Raw genomic sequence first — 19,863 nt, 5'->3', positions numbered from 1 at the left:
TACCGAAGCCTTTTCTAGATAACTGAACAGAGTACCAAATATTTAGATGTGAAAATGAACAGACGACAAATAGTACAAGGTTTGAATAAGGCACAAAACCAACAGCGAGGTACGTCGTGGTCTGGGCCTAAGCGAGGAATGCAGTATGAAGGAAAATCTTTATGAAGTATTTGCTTTCCACAAGAAATACAATTAACTTTTACTGACATCGATTTAGAGCAAGAAAAAGGATCCCCAATGGTGTACTTAGCTTAGTTGAAGACTTCAGATCTGAAACCCAAAAATGAAAATTTCAGGAGTTGGCCTAGCGGCACTTGCGAATTGCTTCTGCTACGGGCACCGCGCGGCAAGAAAGACTGATGTAATGGCATCGGCTGCATGCTTTATACCCCTGACTACCTGACGTCATGGAAGATGAGAGAGCAACCAATGCAGGACCCTAGACTTTGATAATCAGGCCAACTGAGGGCTAACTGCAAGCAGATAACCCAAATGTGATGACTGCAGCAGTGAACATCTCCAGATTCCATGCTAAATTCCTACCAATCTTAAATACATGACACTAACAAAGGTCATAAAAGCAATACCATGATTTTGTAATTTTGCCATAGGTCCTCAAAGACATGAACTTATGATTAGTGGAATGGACTTGTGTCATACTTGATAAGCCATGGAAGGTGCTCAAAGACTCATTTATGGCCATTTTAAATGCTCCCAATCAGACTATCCTGAACATCTAGTAAGGATGTCAGTATATTTCTTGTGAAGTCAGAAGAAAAAGATATAACAGCATGTTAATCTTCTTTACAGTTAAGATATAATGGCAGAGAAATCTACTTTGGTGCTGCTTATGAATTATTTTAATTTCATTCTTGCATAAACAGCCCTTTACTCTTCTGAGAAGAATAATAATCAAGGCAAAACATTCAAAGAAAAAAATCCATTTAAGCCTGCACTGGTGGCGCAGAGTGAGAAATCCCAAACTATGGCTGAGGCAGTCTGACTTTAATTAGTGGCTTATGTGACAGGTGGCATAGGCTAGGAGGAAGGCTGTGCCCATCCAGGGGTATTGGTGGTCATTAGCTGGGTCAGCCCACTGGTTCATACATAACTTCTCTTCAGCTCACAGTCAGCTGGCAGATGGAGGCAAGCCATGACTGGGGAGGAAACCAGCCACAGAGGCATACGTGTATGGCTATCCAAGCTAGTGAATATAGTCAATGCTGCTGCACATGAGAGCAAGCACAGACACGCATGCATGTGTATGCGTGTGTGTGTGTGTGTGTGTGTGTGTGTGTGTGTGTGTGTGTGTGTGTGCACACAGACACAGACACACACACAAAATGAGTCTTTGGCCAGAAATAAAGACAGTTCTACAAAATACTAAAGGGGATGCACTCGTACAGGTCAAGCAACCGAATGTGACACTGAGAAGTAAGGAAGTGTTTGTTAAAAGTAAGCCATGGCAGAAAGCATCCATGAAAAATTAAAATACTGGAGTACTCCTTTTGATTCTTGTTTTCTAAATAAGAACCACAGCAGGAACTGCAGGCAGAAGTACAGGGATTTTCACTACTGAGTGAGGATTCCCTCAACTTTCTAAGTTTATAAGAGCACTGTTTAAAATCTGTCCCTATTCTTGGGCTTTTCCCCCCATTACTTTAGGCTTTGTACAGATTTCTTGCACTAAGATGTTGACTAGTATGGAGAGGACACAACAGTGTGCAAATGAATGGTACCACAGTGTGTACAAATAATTACACCCATCTTCCTGGGTAGTGCATGAGATGAGCAAAGTGAACAAGGCAAATTCACTAGGAAGATCTAAAATGATGCACTTAGGTTTTAGCATGCCCCACAACAAGCCACTGCAGTTTTATTTTGACGTCTGATGTTCTACAGTGTACCTGCTAAATTTATATTTAAAAAATACTAAAGACATATTACAAGTGAATATAATGTGAATACACCCACAGAACTGAAGTATCTTGGCTACAATGGCAATAAATTCAATATGTTCAGGTCTACAATGATAAGAGGAGATGCCTTCAAAGCAATGCACATCGGAAAAATCAAATAACTTTACTGGAAGCATGGCTGATCGAACTGCTAAGCAGAGGAATAACTTGAAAATCCTAGCAATGCAAGGGAAACCCATGGAATTAGTCTCATTTTATCTCCCAGGCCTTACAAATGCCTTAAAGACTGAATAGCAAATTACTGAATAAGTGTGCACTGTGTGATAGACGGGAGATGCTTAATGCCCCACAATTTCTCACTATTTTAATGCACAACTCAAACTATGTAGATCAAAGTAAAGGTGTGAAAGATGTTTACAGCCAGCACCTAGCGACTCCATAGAAAAAATATATTTATTACATCTTCCAATTCCACATACCCATACAGACCGGTTTCGGCAAAAAGCCTTCAGTGTAACTTTCCAATTTCAAAGTTGCTTTTTGTAGTATCAAGAACAGCAATTATGACATCACTTCCCTAATTGTTTCATTAAAAAATCCAAATGCAAAATCAAACACAATACAAAAACTATAAATATGGCTGTATATGTAAATCATATACATGCCAATTATAAATATCAGTATAATAAATAAACTAAATATTATACTAGATTATTTACAGATTTACTTCATAACTTGTCATTGAGCCTCGGATGAAATAAAGCTCCCAATTTAATGATCCATTTCCTTTCCTTAATAGTAAGTATGGAATGCCAACCTTGTTTAGATGGCCTATTGCCTTTGACCTTATCTATAAAAACATAAAACTAGCTGTTTTGTGTGACTGACAATGTTTGTACAGTGCATTAAAAGCAAAACATTGACACATAACCAAATACACTACCCAGTCAGAACTACAATTGCCAAAAAAATGAATATCAAATAATTGGCCAGTATTCTTACTGCTAAAAGCTGTAGATTTAAACATATATCTACAAAAACTGCAATGTCCACAGGGGTGAGAGCCCACCAACTTATCCCCCATAATAGTAAGTTAGTTAGAATGAGAATGTTTTTGAAGGGTCCTTTTATAATCGGAAAAATGAGAATTCAAAATGTTACCTCTCCTACAGGAAAATAAACATCTATCCAACAAAAGGGGACTCAGTTCTTCATTAGCTTTAAGGATATTCCAATGTTTATTAACTGTATTTTGCCAAATGTGGTAACCAGCCTCATGGTCTGTGATTCACCCTCTTTCCTTTTTCTTATACTCTAATAGATCCAATCTATTACAATTAGTAGCCCATTCACTGGCTCGATGTACCTCCAGTGCCTTATAACCCCTCATTAGAAATCTCTCTAAGATCCTGCTTGGCCTCCAAATAATCACTGTCTGTAGAACATATTCTTCTCATTCTTAAAAACTGGGATTTAGGAATATTGTTGATTGTATGCCTGGGGTAAAAACTAGATGCAAATAATAAGTTGTTATATTGTGGGTACGTTCTGCAAACAAAATGTATCATCTGGTTGTCGCAGAATCTTGACATCCAGAAAATTTATCTCCTTAATCTCATAAGTAGCAGTAAATTCAATCCCCCACTGGTTTCCATTAATATATTCCAAAAACTCCAAAAGATAATAAATATCCCCACACCATACAAGCCAACAATCATCCAAAAAACACCTCCATATGTCTACTTCAGTAAGGAAAATGTTATGCATTTCATCATAAATGATTTGATCTTCTATGTACCCCATAAAAAGGTTTGCATTTATGGGGGCAAATGAGGCCCCCATAGCTGTTCCCTGTTGTTGCCAATAACATTCCCCCTTAAAATGAAAGACATTTTTTGTTAGAATGTGTTCTGTCAGACAAATAAGGGTATTAAAACCCGGCGGATACAAATTTACTTTATTAAGCCAATAATCCAGAGCTTGTAATCCTGCCCAATGGGAGATACTAGTATAAAGGGATTTGACATCCAGCATGCAACATGAGCCATTGAGGTTCTAATTGGGAATCTGAAATAATTTTAAGAAAATCTGTAGTGTCTTTTATCCTTGCCCTAACATATGGTAATAACGGATGTAAATACTGAGTCTGAAATACAGTAGTAGGCTCTGTTAAGGGCCCTCTCCCTGAAACAATAGGCCTACCCGGAGACTTACTCAAATTTGTATGAATTTTGGGCAAAAGGTAAAGGTACTGTTGGGCAGGATCACTGACCATGAGATGCTGTTTAACCTGTACACTGATAATGCCCTCCTCTACTGCTAACTCTAAAAATGCATCAATTTCTTTCTTAAATTCTGGTGTGGGGTCAGTTCGCATTTCCCTATAATATTGAGGGTCAGACAATTGTCCATTTCCCTCATTCCAGTAATAACTGGCATCCATAATTACCACCGCCCCAACTTTGTCTGCCGGAAGGATGACAATATCAGTGTTAGCATATAAATCCTTAAGAGCCTGTTGTTCCCCCTTTGAAAGGTTATTTCGAAATCTTTGAGATAGATTAAAGTTAAAATGTAAATCCTTCAAAACAGCCTCCTGAAAAATAGCTATATACTTGTTCATTGGTGGCATGAATTTTGATTTGTGAAAGCGAAATTCAGTAGAACTGGAGGAAGACTCAGTTGTACCAAAAAACAATTTTAAATTTAACTTCCTACAAAAAGCAATCAAGTCTGACACAAAAACATGTTCTTCCACAAAAAAGCTAGGTACAAATCCCAAGCCTTTATTAGGTAAGGACTGTTCATCTCGAGATAAAACTTGGAGATGTTGTGTGTGTTATAAGTGTTAGTTACTATTTCATTATTGATTGCAACAGATTCTCTAAAGTTATGACCTTTGTGTTTGCGCCCCCTCTATGTCTTTTACCCCTAAAGGGCTGACATGGGTCCTTACTTTCTTGGGGTCTGGAGACTCACTTACAAATGTGCCCTCTGTGTCAGTCATAGAAGATTCTTCCCCCCGAGGTACTAAAACCTTGTGTGTTTTTTTAAGTATGGAACAAGGCCTTTTCTTTCTGATATTAGGTCTGTTCAAATTATTCTCTTTAAATCTAACCACCCTCTTGTGACTCAAAGGGCCTGCCCCTCTCACAGTCATCCATATCTCTATGGAATTTATGCAACTTCCTTTCTTTAATAATATTTTCAAAACTGAGAAGATCCCTGGATAGTTTTCCCAAGTTCTCCGCAAAATGTGGGCTTCCCTCAAATTGTTTCATATTCTCACATATTCCTTTACCCTCCTGAATATTCTGTTCAATGGTTCTTTGATAATAAGATGTTAAAATTTCAACAAATGTCATAGTGGACCTTTGTTGAGCCTTATTCCAGTCCTCCATCAATACATCATCTGGTTTTCCAACCAAAGGCTGGGTCACGCAGTGTAATGCCTTTGCATTTGTATGCCTTAAATAATTTTAAGTGCCATATGTTGGTTCTCAAGATTTTCATCTCCTTATTTAACCTTTGAAACAACAAGTTACAACCGTCTACTGGATCTCCAGATTGTTCCTGTGGGACTCCTTCCCCACTAGTCCCAAAACCAAAATTTTTATATCATCTCGATTGGCACACAGCCCCTGTAAAATATTTTGGAGATCCATGACCATAAGCCACAAACTTGCACAATTTAGGCACCAAAAAATATGGTCGGAGGTTAAAATCAGTGTGACCTTATTTTATTTAGTAGATGGAAAATCCACTATCCAATTGTTCAGCCCCTGGGAAAACACCCATTAAATTAAACCAAAAACATATCAGCCTTAACAATAAACTATTAAAAGAGAAAGCGGCAGGTCCCCAGAAGCCACCAGTGGGAAATATATAAACCAAAAGGACCAAATGATCTACTATCTTAAAAAAAAAAATTATAGAATATTTTCACGAGCAAAACATACTCAAAAGAAACAAAATCCAAAAGAATATGCAGATTATTGCAATCACTATTGTCCTAAAAATCCCATATCATAGCCTCCTTATGATGAAAAAAGGACAAAAAGTCCCCTAAATTGTAAGTCGTTCTAGTCTCCTGACTATATGTTATGTAAAAAATGAAACAGACCCCAACATTGATATTACTCCATCCATATTCCAAGTGAACAAATATAACCACTAACCTACTTCACATCTCAATGGAGTGGTTTTACATATATATATATAATATATTAAATCCTATACTTGGGAAATCAGGTATTAATAGGTCACAAATCATATATGTATAAACATCGTACAATAAATCATTCTACTAGTGTTGATACTCATATTAGGACCAAACAACACTAAACATAGTAATGAATGAAAACATATATCATTACCATTGTTCTAAATAAGCTTGTAACTTTCTATATGGAAAATGGTGCTACCAACAATGTCATTATAACACAAACTTTTTAAGGTCAAGGTAATATTGGTTAACAAAAGCACTTTGTACAAAAAAGTTTTTTTGTCCCAACATAGAATCTGAGGAGAATGATTGTTCATAAAAGTCCATTAAATCATGCCACAGCGTTCTTATTGTGTGACCGAAACCACATTATTAGACCGAAACACATTTCACATAGAGAAAAATGTCTCTGTATTTCTTTGGTCTTTGTAAAAAAACACTTCTTTATAACCTCAATGTCATAAGAATGAGCCCCCATTTGAATAAAAGGAGCCTTAGGTACACATAAAGAAATATATCTCTATATTTTCGTGGCCGTGATGTAAACGCCTTCTTATAACCCTCGTATTGTACAGGAACTGACTCCGATGTCTTATTGAGACGACCATATAATTTCAGAGTTGTGTCACACAAATCACAGTTAGAAAATTTGACACTTAAACACATACATTTCCCCCTTGACAAATGGCTCGTACCAAACTAACTGTGGAATACATGTCCTTTCAAGAACATACAAACTCAAAAGAAGGTAGCCTTACTTTTGAGCCTCCTAAACAATAGCCAAGGCCTCAAACAACATCAGTAACATAACAATTCGAAGGCCACATATAATTCCCCCTTTAAAAAGACATGTAACATACCAAATATTAAACAAATGTCCTCTTGAAATGCAAAAAGTCTCTAAACATAGTCGTCTTGCTTGTATATCTCTTCAATACTGAAGTGTACAAAGAATCAATAAGTATATCCAATACAAGTATTCTTATAAACAAAAAGAGTTCCAAGCCACACGAACATCACAGTTGAGAAACGACAAAATTTCTTCAACAAAAAGGAGCTGTTATGACCATACAACCTCTCCACTCTCACAATTCCAATGTTACGTCCAAAATACTGAGCCCAATTGACAAACTGAAGAAAACCTTTAGTGTTTGACCATCTGAAAGCCACTTTGTATACTTATAAGTACCTTGGGGGAAGAACAGTCATATTCCTGACCCAAAGTGCCCAATGCCAGAGTCCCAACGTCAACAGCCAGCAAAAAAACGTAGACACATCCACCAAATGTAGCTAGCAGGTACGACTGGTGCAAGGCAACCACACATGTTCAAAATGTAAACAAAAATACAGCCAGCACCTAGCGACTCTGTTGCTTCGGTATTTTCAGCGCTGTGGTGGAAAGTTACGGGTTGGGTTCAGGTAAGTGTGCGATTGTGTGGATGTGAGGGTTAGGGCGGGTTAAGGTGAGTTAGGGTTAGGATGCGGGTCAGGTAAGTGTGCGATTGTGGATGTGAGGGTTAGGGCAGGGTAGGTGAGTTAGGGTTAGGGTGCAGGTGAGGTGACTATGCAACAGTGACGGACCTTAGGGTTAGGGTTAAGGTAAGTGGATAGTTAGTGGTGTATGTATAGTTTAGTGTAGGGTTAGGTGTAAGAGTTTAGCTGTATGTGTGTGGAATGCTGTTTGTTTGGTGTGTTTGTGTTGTGTGTATGTGTTTTGGAACAGCAACTTTTTTCCCTAGGAAAAAATTTGCTGTTCTGTATGTTCGATGTTTTAAATTTTTGATTAATAGGGTTCGATATTAGAACACTCAAAATTTTGAAAGTTCGGTGTTCTAATATAGACCCGATTATTTACAATAGATTAGTAACAGAAGGTGGAATGGAGACAAACAGTGAGGAAAATAGCATAGTCATGGATGGAAACTATGAAATAAAGGTAAATTAAATATTGAGCAAAATATGTAGCAGAGGAGGAGGAAAAACAGTGTGGTAATGTAGGTGTACTCCAGACTCAGAGTGAGAGGAAAAAATGAGTAGGGGTGGTTGAGAGAAATGGAGATTTGAGTGGTTAGAGAGAGAAGAGCTTACATAGCACATCAAATTCTGCCACTACCCCCAAAGTGAAGTGACATAACAGACAAGATGTCATTTTCAGGAAGTCGCACATTACATCTGTCCAACATGACAAGCTGTTATCAAGTCTCACTCACCAATTCTGAATATCAACTTACAAATCATATTTCTACTCCTAGCCCTTCCCTTTGCATATTAGTCTTGCTATGCTGTATAAACAGCTAATTAATCAGAAAAGTAGGAGAGTGCCAACTCAACCCAAATATTGCATGAGGATAACAGAACACAAAGTCAAAATAAAAAAGGGGGTTGGAAGAAGAAAACTCCCATAAGAGGGACAAATACAGGAAGTCACCTTACAGCGAATCAATCATATAACTATCCATTCAACCCTTTCTGGTAAAAACTTAATGATAAATACTAATGTGTCAAATACTGTCCTATGAATGCAAAGGCTGAAAGGTCTGTAATGAACATACCGTGGGCAACCTCTGTGGCCAGTACTTTCCTTGTCTTAGAAAGGTAGTTCACTTTGAAATGTTCAGTGACTGAATGCTCAGTAATGAAGCTGTAACTTCATAGGTATCTTCAGACAATGTCCCTATAATGGGTAAAGTGGATGCTAGTCAGATAGTTTGAGCTCTGATGCATCTCACCATTGTACTGTTATTTGAAACATATCAAAACTCAACAGAAATGGTAATCAAACTAAAAAAGCCTGTTTCCTGAACAGAGTTTTTAACTTGACAGGGATGAAAAACTAGTTGATCAGACTTTCCAATGATCACTAATCCCAGAAATGTAAACCCAAAGATAACTCCATGGTTCCACAAGGTGAAAGCATTACTCAAGCAAATTCAGAGAATGGAAGTAAGGGGAAAGATGCTGGATCTCTTGATTCACAGTAATGTTACAAATAACATTAGATATGAAAAAAGACTAGTAGTAAAGACTGCACTATCTACGTAAAATACAGTGATATGGCATAGAGAATAGGAAGGCTTGAAATTCGAACACCCTCATGACTAAAGTGACAGCTAATGAAATGGTTGCCTCAAGAAAAACTTTAGAGAGAGTGAAAATGTTGGCCTGGGGGGGGGGGGTGTTCCCCATAATCTTTTCCAACACAAACTCCAAATCCAGTGAAAGTACTGCCACTTTACGTGAGGTTTAAAGTGAAGACTGGCTTTAAGAAAATGTTGAGAGAGAGAAAAAACAATACCAGTGCAAAGTTTGACACCCAGGCATACAAACTGACAAGGTAAAGCAATGAACTTCAATGGAAGAGTAAGAATGCTATAAGCTAAAAAAACAAGTTATGTACTTACCATAAAGTTCCATCTGAGTTGTTGCTTTCCATTTGTCTTCAACCTGAGGGACTCGGATCTGGCATGGATCCGACTCGGCCATATACTCCAGCATTGGTCCAAGCTCCTCCCCTACCCATAATGCCCCACTCTCCCTCCTCCCTTCAAATAGAGTTTGTTGCAGAACAGCACAAACCCTACATAGACCTGGCACAACTGTCTAAAGTCCCACATACTCAGAGCCAGCCAGGACAAAGGGATCTGGACTGAAGAGACATAGACCCCTTTGAAAGGCCTTATAGAGTTTAGACGAAATTAAGTAGGCTGAATTTTCACCCACACAGAAATTGGAAATCATTGCCAACTGGACTTTAACAGTAGAGAAACTAGCACCATTATTAAAAATATATGCTAAAAATTCCAAAATGGTAGAAACTGGTGCCATAAAGGGATCCAGGTTATGCTGAGAAGCCCATATTGAAAAACGCTTCCATTTGCTAGAATAGATCTTCCTGGTGGAAGTCTTGTGAGCTGCAATCAGGATCTTTTTGACAGGAGAAAAAAGCCCAGAAGTCCTGGCTATCATGGAAATTGAAGCAGCCAAGACATGAGCTTCAGGCTGACTAAAACCGGGTGAGGAACCCCTGATGGGTCAGTGATCAGATCCAGAACTGGATCCAGAAGTCCAGGGAGGAGAAAGTATATGACTCCACAGAGTGAGCAACCAAACCTGATGAGGCCAGAAAGGGGCAATGAGGATAACTGAACTCCCCAGCCAACAAGCTTTCTGAATAAACTTGGGAATTAGAGGAAGCGGAGAATATGCATAAAGTAATCACAAAGTAAGAAATAAAGGGTATCCCTCCACTAAAGGTACTGCCAAAAAAAAGTCCAAACACAGAAAACAAACAGTGATAAGGCAGTAATCACCAGGCTGAATATAAAAACGGGTTCAGCTTTATTAAAACAAAAGAAAAAGATAAAACTGCATCACAAGTGCTTTTGGGTGTAACCCTTCATCAAATGATATGTCAGTCAAGCACACACACATTTTTTATATATAATGTAACCAATCAGATTCAGTACTGAACCCTCCTCTTCATTAAAGCCGGTTTTAAAGGGACCACTTCATTCAATCCTAGGGCTTTATCAGCTCCCAGTCTAAGAATCCATTGCATTTCCATGTACTCAGTCTCATTTTTTTAAATCTCCTATCCTGCTACTCTTAACTATCTGTATCACCATGAACAAAAATACACGTCCCTCATGCAAAATTGTGTTTATACAAAGCATTATGTTCATTATTCAACCTTATATCAGACAGGTGTTTCAAAATCCTGTCCTTAAACCTACAGTTAGTTTTTCCAATATAATACACAGTACATTGTTGACAGATAGCAATATAAACATTTTGTGTATTACAATCTGCATAAGCATTCAAAAAATATTTCTTATGAGTTCTTGGATCGACAAATCGATTTTCCTTCATAATGTGTGTGCAAGCTTTACAATGACGACAGGCATACATACCCTTTTTTACAGTACAAAATTTATTAGTAATTAAAAAAGGTTCATGGCAAAATGTATTTCAAATTTCTACTCCTTTTAAAAGTGAACCTAGGCTGTGTCCCTTCAATGCTGGCTATCTTCTAATCAGTCATGAGATTCAATTCTCAAATTATTTCTAATGATCTTGCATATCCCACCTATAGCACTATTATAAGTGTGATTCAACTGCACACCTGTAATACTCCAGTTATTATTGTCCCTTCTCACATCATCGTGTTCTCTCCCTCTAAGGAACCAAGGTTTTGTACTATTTCTTCTATAACGTCTGCTTTGTCTCATTTCCTTGTCCAACACTTTTTTAGTGTAACCCCTTTTACGTACATTGTTTCAAGAAAATGTAACTCATGAAGGAAAGAATCCTCATTAGTACACAATCTGGATATCCTGGAGATTCATCCCTTTACTATATTATTAAAAACATGTCTAGGGTGCATACTGTCAAACCATAGCATATTATTAGTCCAGCAAGCGTCTCTATACAAAGATGTTTCTATACCACCTTCCCCTTTCTGTCTGTTTTATATATACGTATTGTCCATCTGTATGGCAATAGTCCCGGAAGGAAGGAAGGCATGGAGAGCTTGCAATCCCAAAAGCACCACTCTCCTCTCCAGAACACTGATATGCAGACTGCTCTCGAGAGCAGACCAAGTGCCTTGGACTGTCCTTCCCATGCAATACCCCCCACACACACACCTGAGCAGGGAGGTGTCCATGGTCACTGTGGGGGCAGAAGTGGGAAGAACAAACGGGCAGCCCCAAAGGAGGTCCAAGGATTGGAAGAACCAAGGGGAGTTCCTGCAAACATGAGACGGTCAAAAAGGATGTGACAAGGGAAGGTCTAGCAAGGACCATTAAACTACTAAAGTCCATTGAAGGACCCTCTTCTGAAGGCGTGGTAGGAATAAGGGTAATCTTGGCTGCCATGGTCTCCAATGCCTGAAGAACCAAGCCCGTCAGGGGAAACTGGACTTGAAGAATGTACTGTACATAATGCCAAAGTGATGAGTCTGTCAGAGGCAGTGTTGTGTCTAAGTGAGCACCTATGAAATCAAACACCTGAACTAGTGCTAGTTGAGACTTGTTGAAATTTATTATAATACCCAGGGACGGGGCTATATGGAGAAAATAATCCCTGGCCTGAGTCAGTCGATGCCTGGAGGGCGACTATGGTAAACACCCGGGGAGCAATGGTGAATCCAAAGAGGAGCACTCTGAATGGAAAGTGATTGGTTCCCAGACAGAAGTGGAGGAACCTCCAGGACCATCTGTCCATCTTGATAAGGTAGTATGGCATCCTGGAGGTCCACAGAGAACATCCAGTCGTTCACCTGCAGAAAGGGAAGAACAGACTGAAGGGTGACTATCTGAAGCTTTGTCATGGCAACAGCCAGGTTCAGGATTGAAAGACCCAGGATGTGTCTTAAGTCCCCCATTTTCTTTGGCACCAAAAAGAACCTGGAATAAATGCTTGATCTGGACTGGACTGGGTGGGCAGGTTGGATGACTCGTTTCTTCAAGCAGCCTGGCAATTTCTATGGCTGCCTCCTCCCGCTGACCAGGTGGAATGTCCGGGAGGTGTTTTAGTGGAGTGAGAGGATGAAGAAAGGGGATACAACATCCTCTGGATATGATCTGCAGCATCCAGTGATCATTCATAATAGACTTCCAGACTGTTCGGTGCAGTGATAGACACTCCCCGACTGCCCCCAGAGATGAGCAGTTACACTCCCCGACTGCCCCCAGAGATGAGCAGTTGGGTAATCCCTCATAATTGCTGGAAGGGTCTGCCCAGGAAAGAATCCTGAAATCCCCGGTTCTTCAGACCCCCCCCTCTGCCATGAGGGGGTGGTGTCTGTCATATCCCACTCTGACCCTGGAGAAGGCAAATCTTGAGCATTCTGGGGAGAACCCTGAGACTTCTGAAACCACAGCTTCTTGACCCCATGCCGATTCCTTGAAACAGATCTTTGTGGAGTGTAGAAGTGGATCCGGACAGCAGACAAGGTCTTCCCCCATCCTTTTCACTCTTAGGATAACGCATCACAAATAATTTTTCCAAACAAGGTGAAACCATCACAGGGAGCGTTCATGAAAGACACCTTGAAGGGCTCTGAAAAATCACAAAGCCGGAGCCAGGTGTGCCGCTGAATAGCCACACCTGTCCCTGCAGCCCTAGAGGCATCCTCGGTAGCATGGGAGAGAAGCCTCATGGAAGTGTTTGAAATAGCAGTGAGGGTGACCATGTGGGAGAAGACCTTCTTCTCCTCTGCTGACATGTACCCTGGGACAGATTCAGTGACCTTCTTGACCAGTTTCCACTGTAGTTAGATTACATGTGCCAAATAATTCAGCACGTGTAAGGCAAAAGCGGCTGAAGTGTGGGGCCTGCTTCCCAAAACAATCCCTCACCCTGGATTCCCTGTCTGGAGGGTGGACCAAGGATTTCTCCTGAGCCAGCTCCTTCTCAGTGGCAGCCACACAGACCATGGCATTGACTGGGAACCCCTTGGACCAATGGGACTTGTCTGATGGGGCGCTGAGCACCTTGTCCAGGCACCTGGGGATGGGCTCAACCATGTCCGGTTCCTTCCATGCCCTACTGGAAATGAGATCCACTAAAGAATTTGCGGGGGGAGCCCCAGGAGGTAGAAGGTCCTGTGCCAAATGCCTCCAGAAATACTGACTCGTTAGGGTTGGGCTTGAGGGTAGACCACCCACCACATTGGCAAAGGATCTCCATGAGGCTCCCAAAGGAGACATCAACCCGGAGTGATCGGGGGGGGGCCCAACCCTTTCTCCAACTCTGTATCATCAAGGAGGGACTCCGGAGGGGAGTTTTAAGTGTCTCCTCTTGCATGTACACATCTGAGGGAGCTCCTCGGGGGGGGGGGATTCTGAAGATTCAGGGATTCCCTGGATCGGAACCTCCTGGGGCAAACTAGCAACAGGCTGTCCTGAGGGGGCTGGATGGAAGACTCTGGCTCAGCGAGAGAGAGGGAGCCAGGATGGAATCAGAGAACAAAAGTGTCAAGGCTCTTGAAGGGGCTGAAAGGACCCCTCTCCACCACCACCTCAAACTCTGAAGGCGAGCAGACCCTTGAAGGCAGAAAAGCTGGGGCCAAAGCCAGAGGCTGCCTGTCCATAGTCCTCGGCGCTGAGTGGGGAGCCAGAGCTGAACAAAACAGCAAAACATCAGAGCCGAACTGCTTAAGGTAACAGTCGGGGTCAAGGTACCAAGGACCATCAGCGCCAACCCCTCAACACCCAGGAACCTCCAACCCAAGGGCTCTGAAACCAAAGGTCGGATCAGAGGAGGAGAGATAGGAGGAAGTCAGATTGCATGCTCCCGGCCCCAGAGCATGAAGAAATTTCATCATCATCCTGTCCACCTTGGCTTCAGACAGGCTCCGATTGAACTGGACTTGAAGAAGCCCCAAACCCCAGCTGAGAATGACACAGAGAGGTCGCAGCTGGGGACCAAGCCCAAGAGGTCTCCGGCTCCATGGAGAAGCAAAGAGACCAGAGCAGAGGAGAACTCTGGCTAGGATCTGGCTGGAATTTAGCAGGTGCTCGGCCGAGGAAGAATGCTCTGGAGACCTCTTCTTAGGCTGATCCCAGTCTTTTGAATGGGCCTTCTCTCCATCCTCAGACTTCATAGCAGAGGCCTGAGTCCCAGAAGTCAGGGAGGAAGAGGAGGAGGCCTCCGGAGGAGGGGGTGAAGACCCTTTAAAATAAGCTTGTTCCTCCTGTTGATCAAAGAGTGGGGGCTGAAGTCCATGCAGATCAAATAGGATCTGTCCAAATGGGAAACTCCCAGACTACGAAGAGAGTGTGGGCATCTGAAGGTGGAAGCTTGTGCCCACACTCTGCATGCTTCCTAAATCCTGGCTTAGGGGTGTTAGCCATGGGAAGGAAGGCCATACACAAACATACTCGCTGGGAAAGAAAGAAAAATTTTTTAAACTACCAATGCCACCACAGATAGAAGGTAGGGGAAAGAAGATAGAAGAAAGACAAAAGATAACCCCAAAAAGAACACTTACACTCTAAAGGAGCTTGGAGCAGTGGAAAAACCAGTGCTGTTCAAAGCAAGTGGCAAACAAAATCTGGGGGTGAGTAGGAAAAGCAGGGCATTAGGGGTAGGGGAGAAGTTTGGACTTTGGATCCAATGTTGGGAGTATACGGTCGAGTCAGATCCGTGCCGGATCAGAGTCCCTTGGGTTGAGCTTGGGTTGAAGATCAAATGAAAAGAACAACTTCAGATACAGATATCACCAGTCATGAGTCTTAAGTATGTTGGACTGAGGGGAGATCAGACTATTCTTGGCACCAAATGGGAAATTTCTTCTACACAGACAATGTCCTGCAGTATGCTTCCTATCCTCTCACACAACATAAACAACCTGGGATGAAAAGGAAGCTCTATAAAGAATAAAATCAGCCTCCATGTTGCTCTATAAAGAATAAAATCAGCCTCCATGCTATGAAATAAATATTGTACAAGGAGGGATGAGGCATCCATCTTTGCTTCTGCAGCAAAAGGAGCGAACTGCACTTTCTAAAATGGAGATTTACAATTCTTTTAACAAATATGGAGCTATCAAAGGTAAATTAACACTTTAAACTCTGACTTAAATAGAAATTTTTGAATTAGTGGTACTGGTGGTTGTATATAGGAGTACTGAGTGCACTGTTTCAAAAGACAAATATGTCAATCATTGGCGTTCTCCAAGAGGAGATAAGATGAAAAACTCCAAGATGAACTTCCAATGGTAATTCAGGTACAGTGTAGAACTTGGATGGTCTACTAGAATACCATTATTTACCAGGAAAGTAAATGCAAGTATTTTGCATAATTAAAATTGAAGCCAGTTTTTCAGCAAAGTCAGTAAAAAAAAATCAGTGGCTTTAAGACACTAATAAAACTGCAATTTATTAAAATAACAGCTACAAAAAAGCTTTTACACAAAAACTACTTCTTCAGATGTTTGAAGTTCATTTCTTATGATTAAATGCATGCAAAAGTACAGTTAAGTGACAAGTGAAAAGGACTGCAATGACCAGGGTGAGCAGCCTGCAGGCCACAGGTTGTCCATCACTGATGTATATTTTCCTCTTGTCTACAGATGGCCAGAGTGGTAGTAGGTATGGATTGTGGCCCTTCTGCCACAAAAACACTGGCTAGCTGGCTTGCTCTACAGTAGTAATTTTAGGGAAATATAAGAATTTAACTTGAGGATTATTGGAAATCAAAGTTGGTAAATGAAAAAGTTCAAATGGGAATGCTGCTGGAGAAATGTATATTAGAACATTTTATGCTCAGCAATAATGGGATACTGCTTTTTTTTCAAAATGCAGTTATTATATGTCCACAAGTTATATTATCCTTTCTACAGATATACTTCTCAGTTTTATTCTTTTATTATCCAAATATTCTTGGTCAGTATCAACATAGCATACGATGACAGCACATGCTTATTACAAACTACTAAATTACTGATTAGCTTAAAGAGTGGAGATGCATGAAAAAAAATTCTGAAACAACTAAAATTAGAAAGACTTATGCCATATGACAACTTGAAGGCACACACATCCAGTCTGCAGCACGTTTACAAAATGCAGGACTGAAAGCCATCTGACTGAAGCAAAAGACAGAAAAACCATCTGACAGAAAACTCACCAAATACAAATGTTTCTAAAACATCACAATTACACTAATTTTTATAAGGGTGCAAGCCCCCATACCCCTACCAATAGACTCTTACTCCAAGGTTGCACAACCCAGTAGTAAAGGAAAATGTACTGATTTCTGAGTAAAAATTGCTCTCTCTCTTACTCCAAGAGTGTATGATCTTGGAGGGAAAATATATTAATTGGTAAGCTGTTGGGGTGCAGCCTCATATGGGGGGGGGGGTTAGAAGAGAGAAGGTCACTGCAAAAAAAAGTTTCAATTAAATGTTTTCTGTCATTTGGCTTTAGTCAAATGGCATTCAGTTTAATTATGCAAAGCCATGTCAAATTGGTACAAACAGCCTTTCTGGAAAAAGTCTTACAATCAAGCACCCCACTGTGCTTTAATAATAAAGTTTAATTATTCCATTACTCATTTAATTGTTCAATTGTTTGATTGATTTTTTTTTTCCTGTTTATAAAAACTGATGTGAGTGGTTTGGACACTGTTCTGATGAAGTTCACTACTGGTGGATGAAAGAGCTCAATAAAATTATAATAAAATTATTTATTTTACTATTGGGCAGTCCGTTTTACCGGCAGGAACTTTTTTAGTTTTTTTTTTTTAATTTATTTTTATTCTGATAATCAAGCACTGAAAGGAATACAGTATGAAAACCCTAACAGTCCTGAGAAGATCAGTACTTCCAACGCTATGAACAGGCAATCTAAAAACAAAAAGTTTTTCCATTATGCCTGCCACATCTTACTGAGCAACTCAAGAGTCACCAAATACAAAGGGAAAGGAAAACCCCTTTTGACTTCATCAACTCTCAACGTGCTAGCCTTTGTTTAATCAATATTTGCCTTTTCACAGGAATCAACAATGGCTACAGTGTAGCAGTCCAGTTTCATAGTTTTTATTAGGCTATTGCCCCTGATAGATCTTTAGAAGTCTACCCATCCATTCCCATGAAGGGTTTTAGCCCTTGTAATTTAAATATGAAAAACCCAGAGCAGTTAGAATATTTACATGGTACTCCTTCCCATAAGGGGGCAAGGGTGTGGTTTTCCCATCCAGTCATCCAAATTACATTTGACTAAAATAAGAGAAGTACTTTATTTTATGTGGAAAGGAAGACAATTCCAAAGAACTGGAAATTCTCTGTGATACATATATATCCCTCCAACATGTTCTATTTAAGTTGCACAACAGATTAAGATCACTTGAGCAGGTGTTTAAGTTACCACTGAATTTGCTGATGTGCAGTAGGTCAATGACGACAGGATCTGCTGGGGCTCTGTATGCGAGGCAGCTTTCTCCCATCAGCAACCTGCACAATACTGAGAATAGAGGTAAGGCTTTGAGATGATCAGTGCAGTTCTTACGATTTAGACCCTTGACTTTCTTGCAGAGAAAACACTGTGGGCATTCATGTTCTGCCAAGTGTTTAGGTACATACATTATAAATGGACATTATACTCAATCATTATTCTTAGAAGTGCCAAAAACAGTGGAATGGTCACATCTCTGGACCAAGATACCATACCCTTACTAAACTGAACAATGGAACAGTATTTTCTTACAAAAGAGGATACATGGTGATCAAAGTCTGCATATGTTCCCTGAGGTGTGTTGTCAATGTAACAAATGCAGGAGACATGTTTGTCAAAGGATACTATTATACATGTATTGCCATTTGGCTTTAGTCAGTGGCTTTGATAACAGGTATTTGTATAGAAAAGGCCCTTCTGGAGGATCTTGGTGTTACTTCAGAGAGTTAGTAATGGCACCTCATTTACAGTCACCAGTAAACTTGGTGAGCCATTAGCCCCTAACCCCTAACATTGGCTTTGACATCTGAAAAGTAAATGCCCCAGAAGAGTGGCCTAAACATAGAGCCCTGTGGCATACGACTGCTGACAGGCTTTTTGGAGGAGATGGAACCTCCCTCCCTACATTCCTGCGTTTTATTTATGGGACAATTTACTATCCACCAAGTTACATAGGGATTGACAATTAGCTTAGAAAGTAGTAAAAAGAATCACCCATCTTATCACCTAAAATGAGATATATTTTTGTCTACATTCTACCTTTTAGACATGTATGAAACAAAATACAACTTTGTGCAAATTGTCAGAAAAGCACATCAACAACATTATTAAACATCATGCTGAATAATATATGACTATGTGTGTTATATATATATATATATATATATATATATATATATATATAAACAAAACACTGTATTTTACTAGACAGGAATATACAGCAAACACACAGTTATGCTTACCGGCTTCAATGACCACTGCATCAAGAAACAAAAAGAATAGTTACATTAACAGCAAATTGCAAATATGATATTGCAGAACTGACTTTTTAATCTAAAGCATTGATACTAAAATTCAACATTCAGAAGAAATAAATCATGTATCAAAACAATGAAAGAAAACATGCTTTTGTTTTAATGAACATGATTCTCCCACTGTAAATGGAATCTATTTTACTTTGTTAATAGCGGTCAGAAAGAAAACTATCTGATGAAAATCTCATGGATGCTTACTTAAGAACTCACCACCTTTTCAACTGCATATTAAATATTCATGATGCACTTCTGTAAAAATTGTTATTCTGGTTCTAATTAAAAAAGCAGTAAGTCTTGAGTAAAAACAAGTCATGTAGGTGGGATTCACTACATAGGTTCATAGGTTTATACTAGGCTATCTGCCCGAGGGCATTTACAAGCACCTTTAGTATGGGGAACTATACCCATTATTTTGCTGTGCCTCTGTCGAGCAGTGACACTGAGGTAATCCCTGGGATATATCTGCGATCTCCCATCCATTGGTATAGGTACATGTGCAACAAAAATGTGATACTTGTTACACCTGAGCCAATGCTATACAAATTACAGTCTCAACTGAAACAGTTTTTTGGAAAAGTTTATTTTATTTTACATTTCTTAACTACAATAGTACACTGATCACAGCTGATCATTTTCAGGTACTGCCTGGTTAAATCATTTGCATCATTCTTTGTTATGACATACTGATGGATTCACTGCCATGACTCAGAATTTCAAGATAAACTGAT

General features: G+C 39.9%; 1 protein-coding gene across 1 annotated transcript in view; it reads right to left on the bottom strand.

Moving 5' to 3' along the window:
* Window positions 1-19,863, bottom strand: part of FNBP1L (formin binding protein 1 like) — an 879,562-nt gene that overhangs the window by 301,291 nt on the left and 558,408 nt on the right. The window contains exon 5 of the mRNA XM_044086824.1: window positions 19,064-19,078. Within this exon, the coding sequence (XP_043942759.1) occupies window positions 19,064-19,078 (15 nt within the window). The remainder of the gene's footprint in view (window positions 1-19,063; window positions 19,079-19,863) is intronic.

Source organism: Protopterus annectens, chromosome 10.part0 (assembly GCF_019279795.1).
Source record: "Protopterus annectens isolate FY-2018-M chromosome 10.part0, PAN1.0, whole genome shotgun sequence".
Classification (NCBI taxonomy): domain Eukaryota; kingdom Metazoa; phylum Chordata; order Ceratodontiformes; family Protopteridae; genus Protopterus; species Protopterus annectens.
Note: the sequence above shows the minus strand (reverse complement) of the source record. Positions and strands in the feature narration are given on the sequence as shown.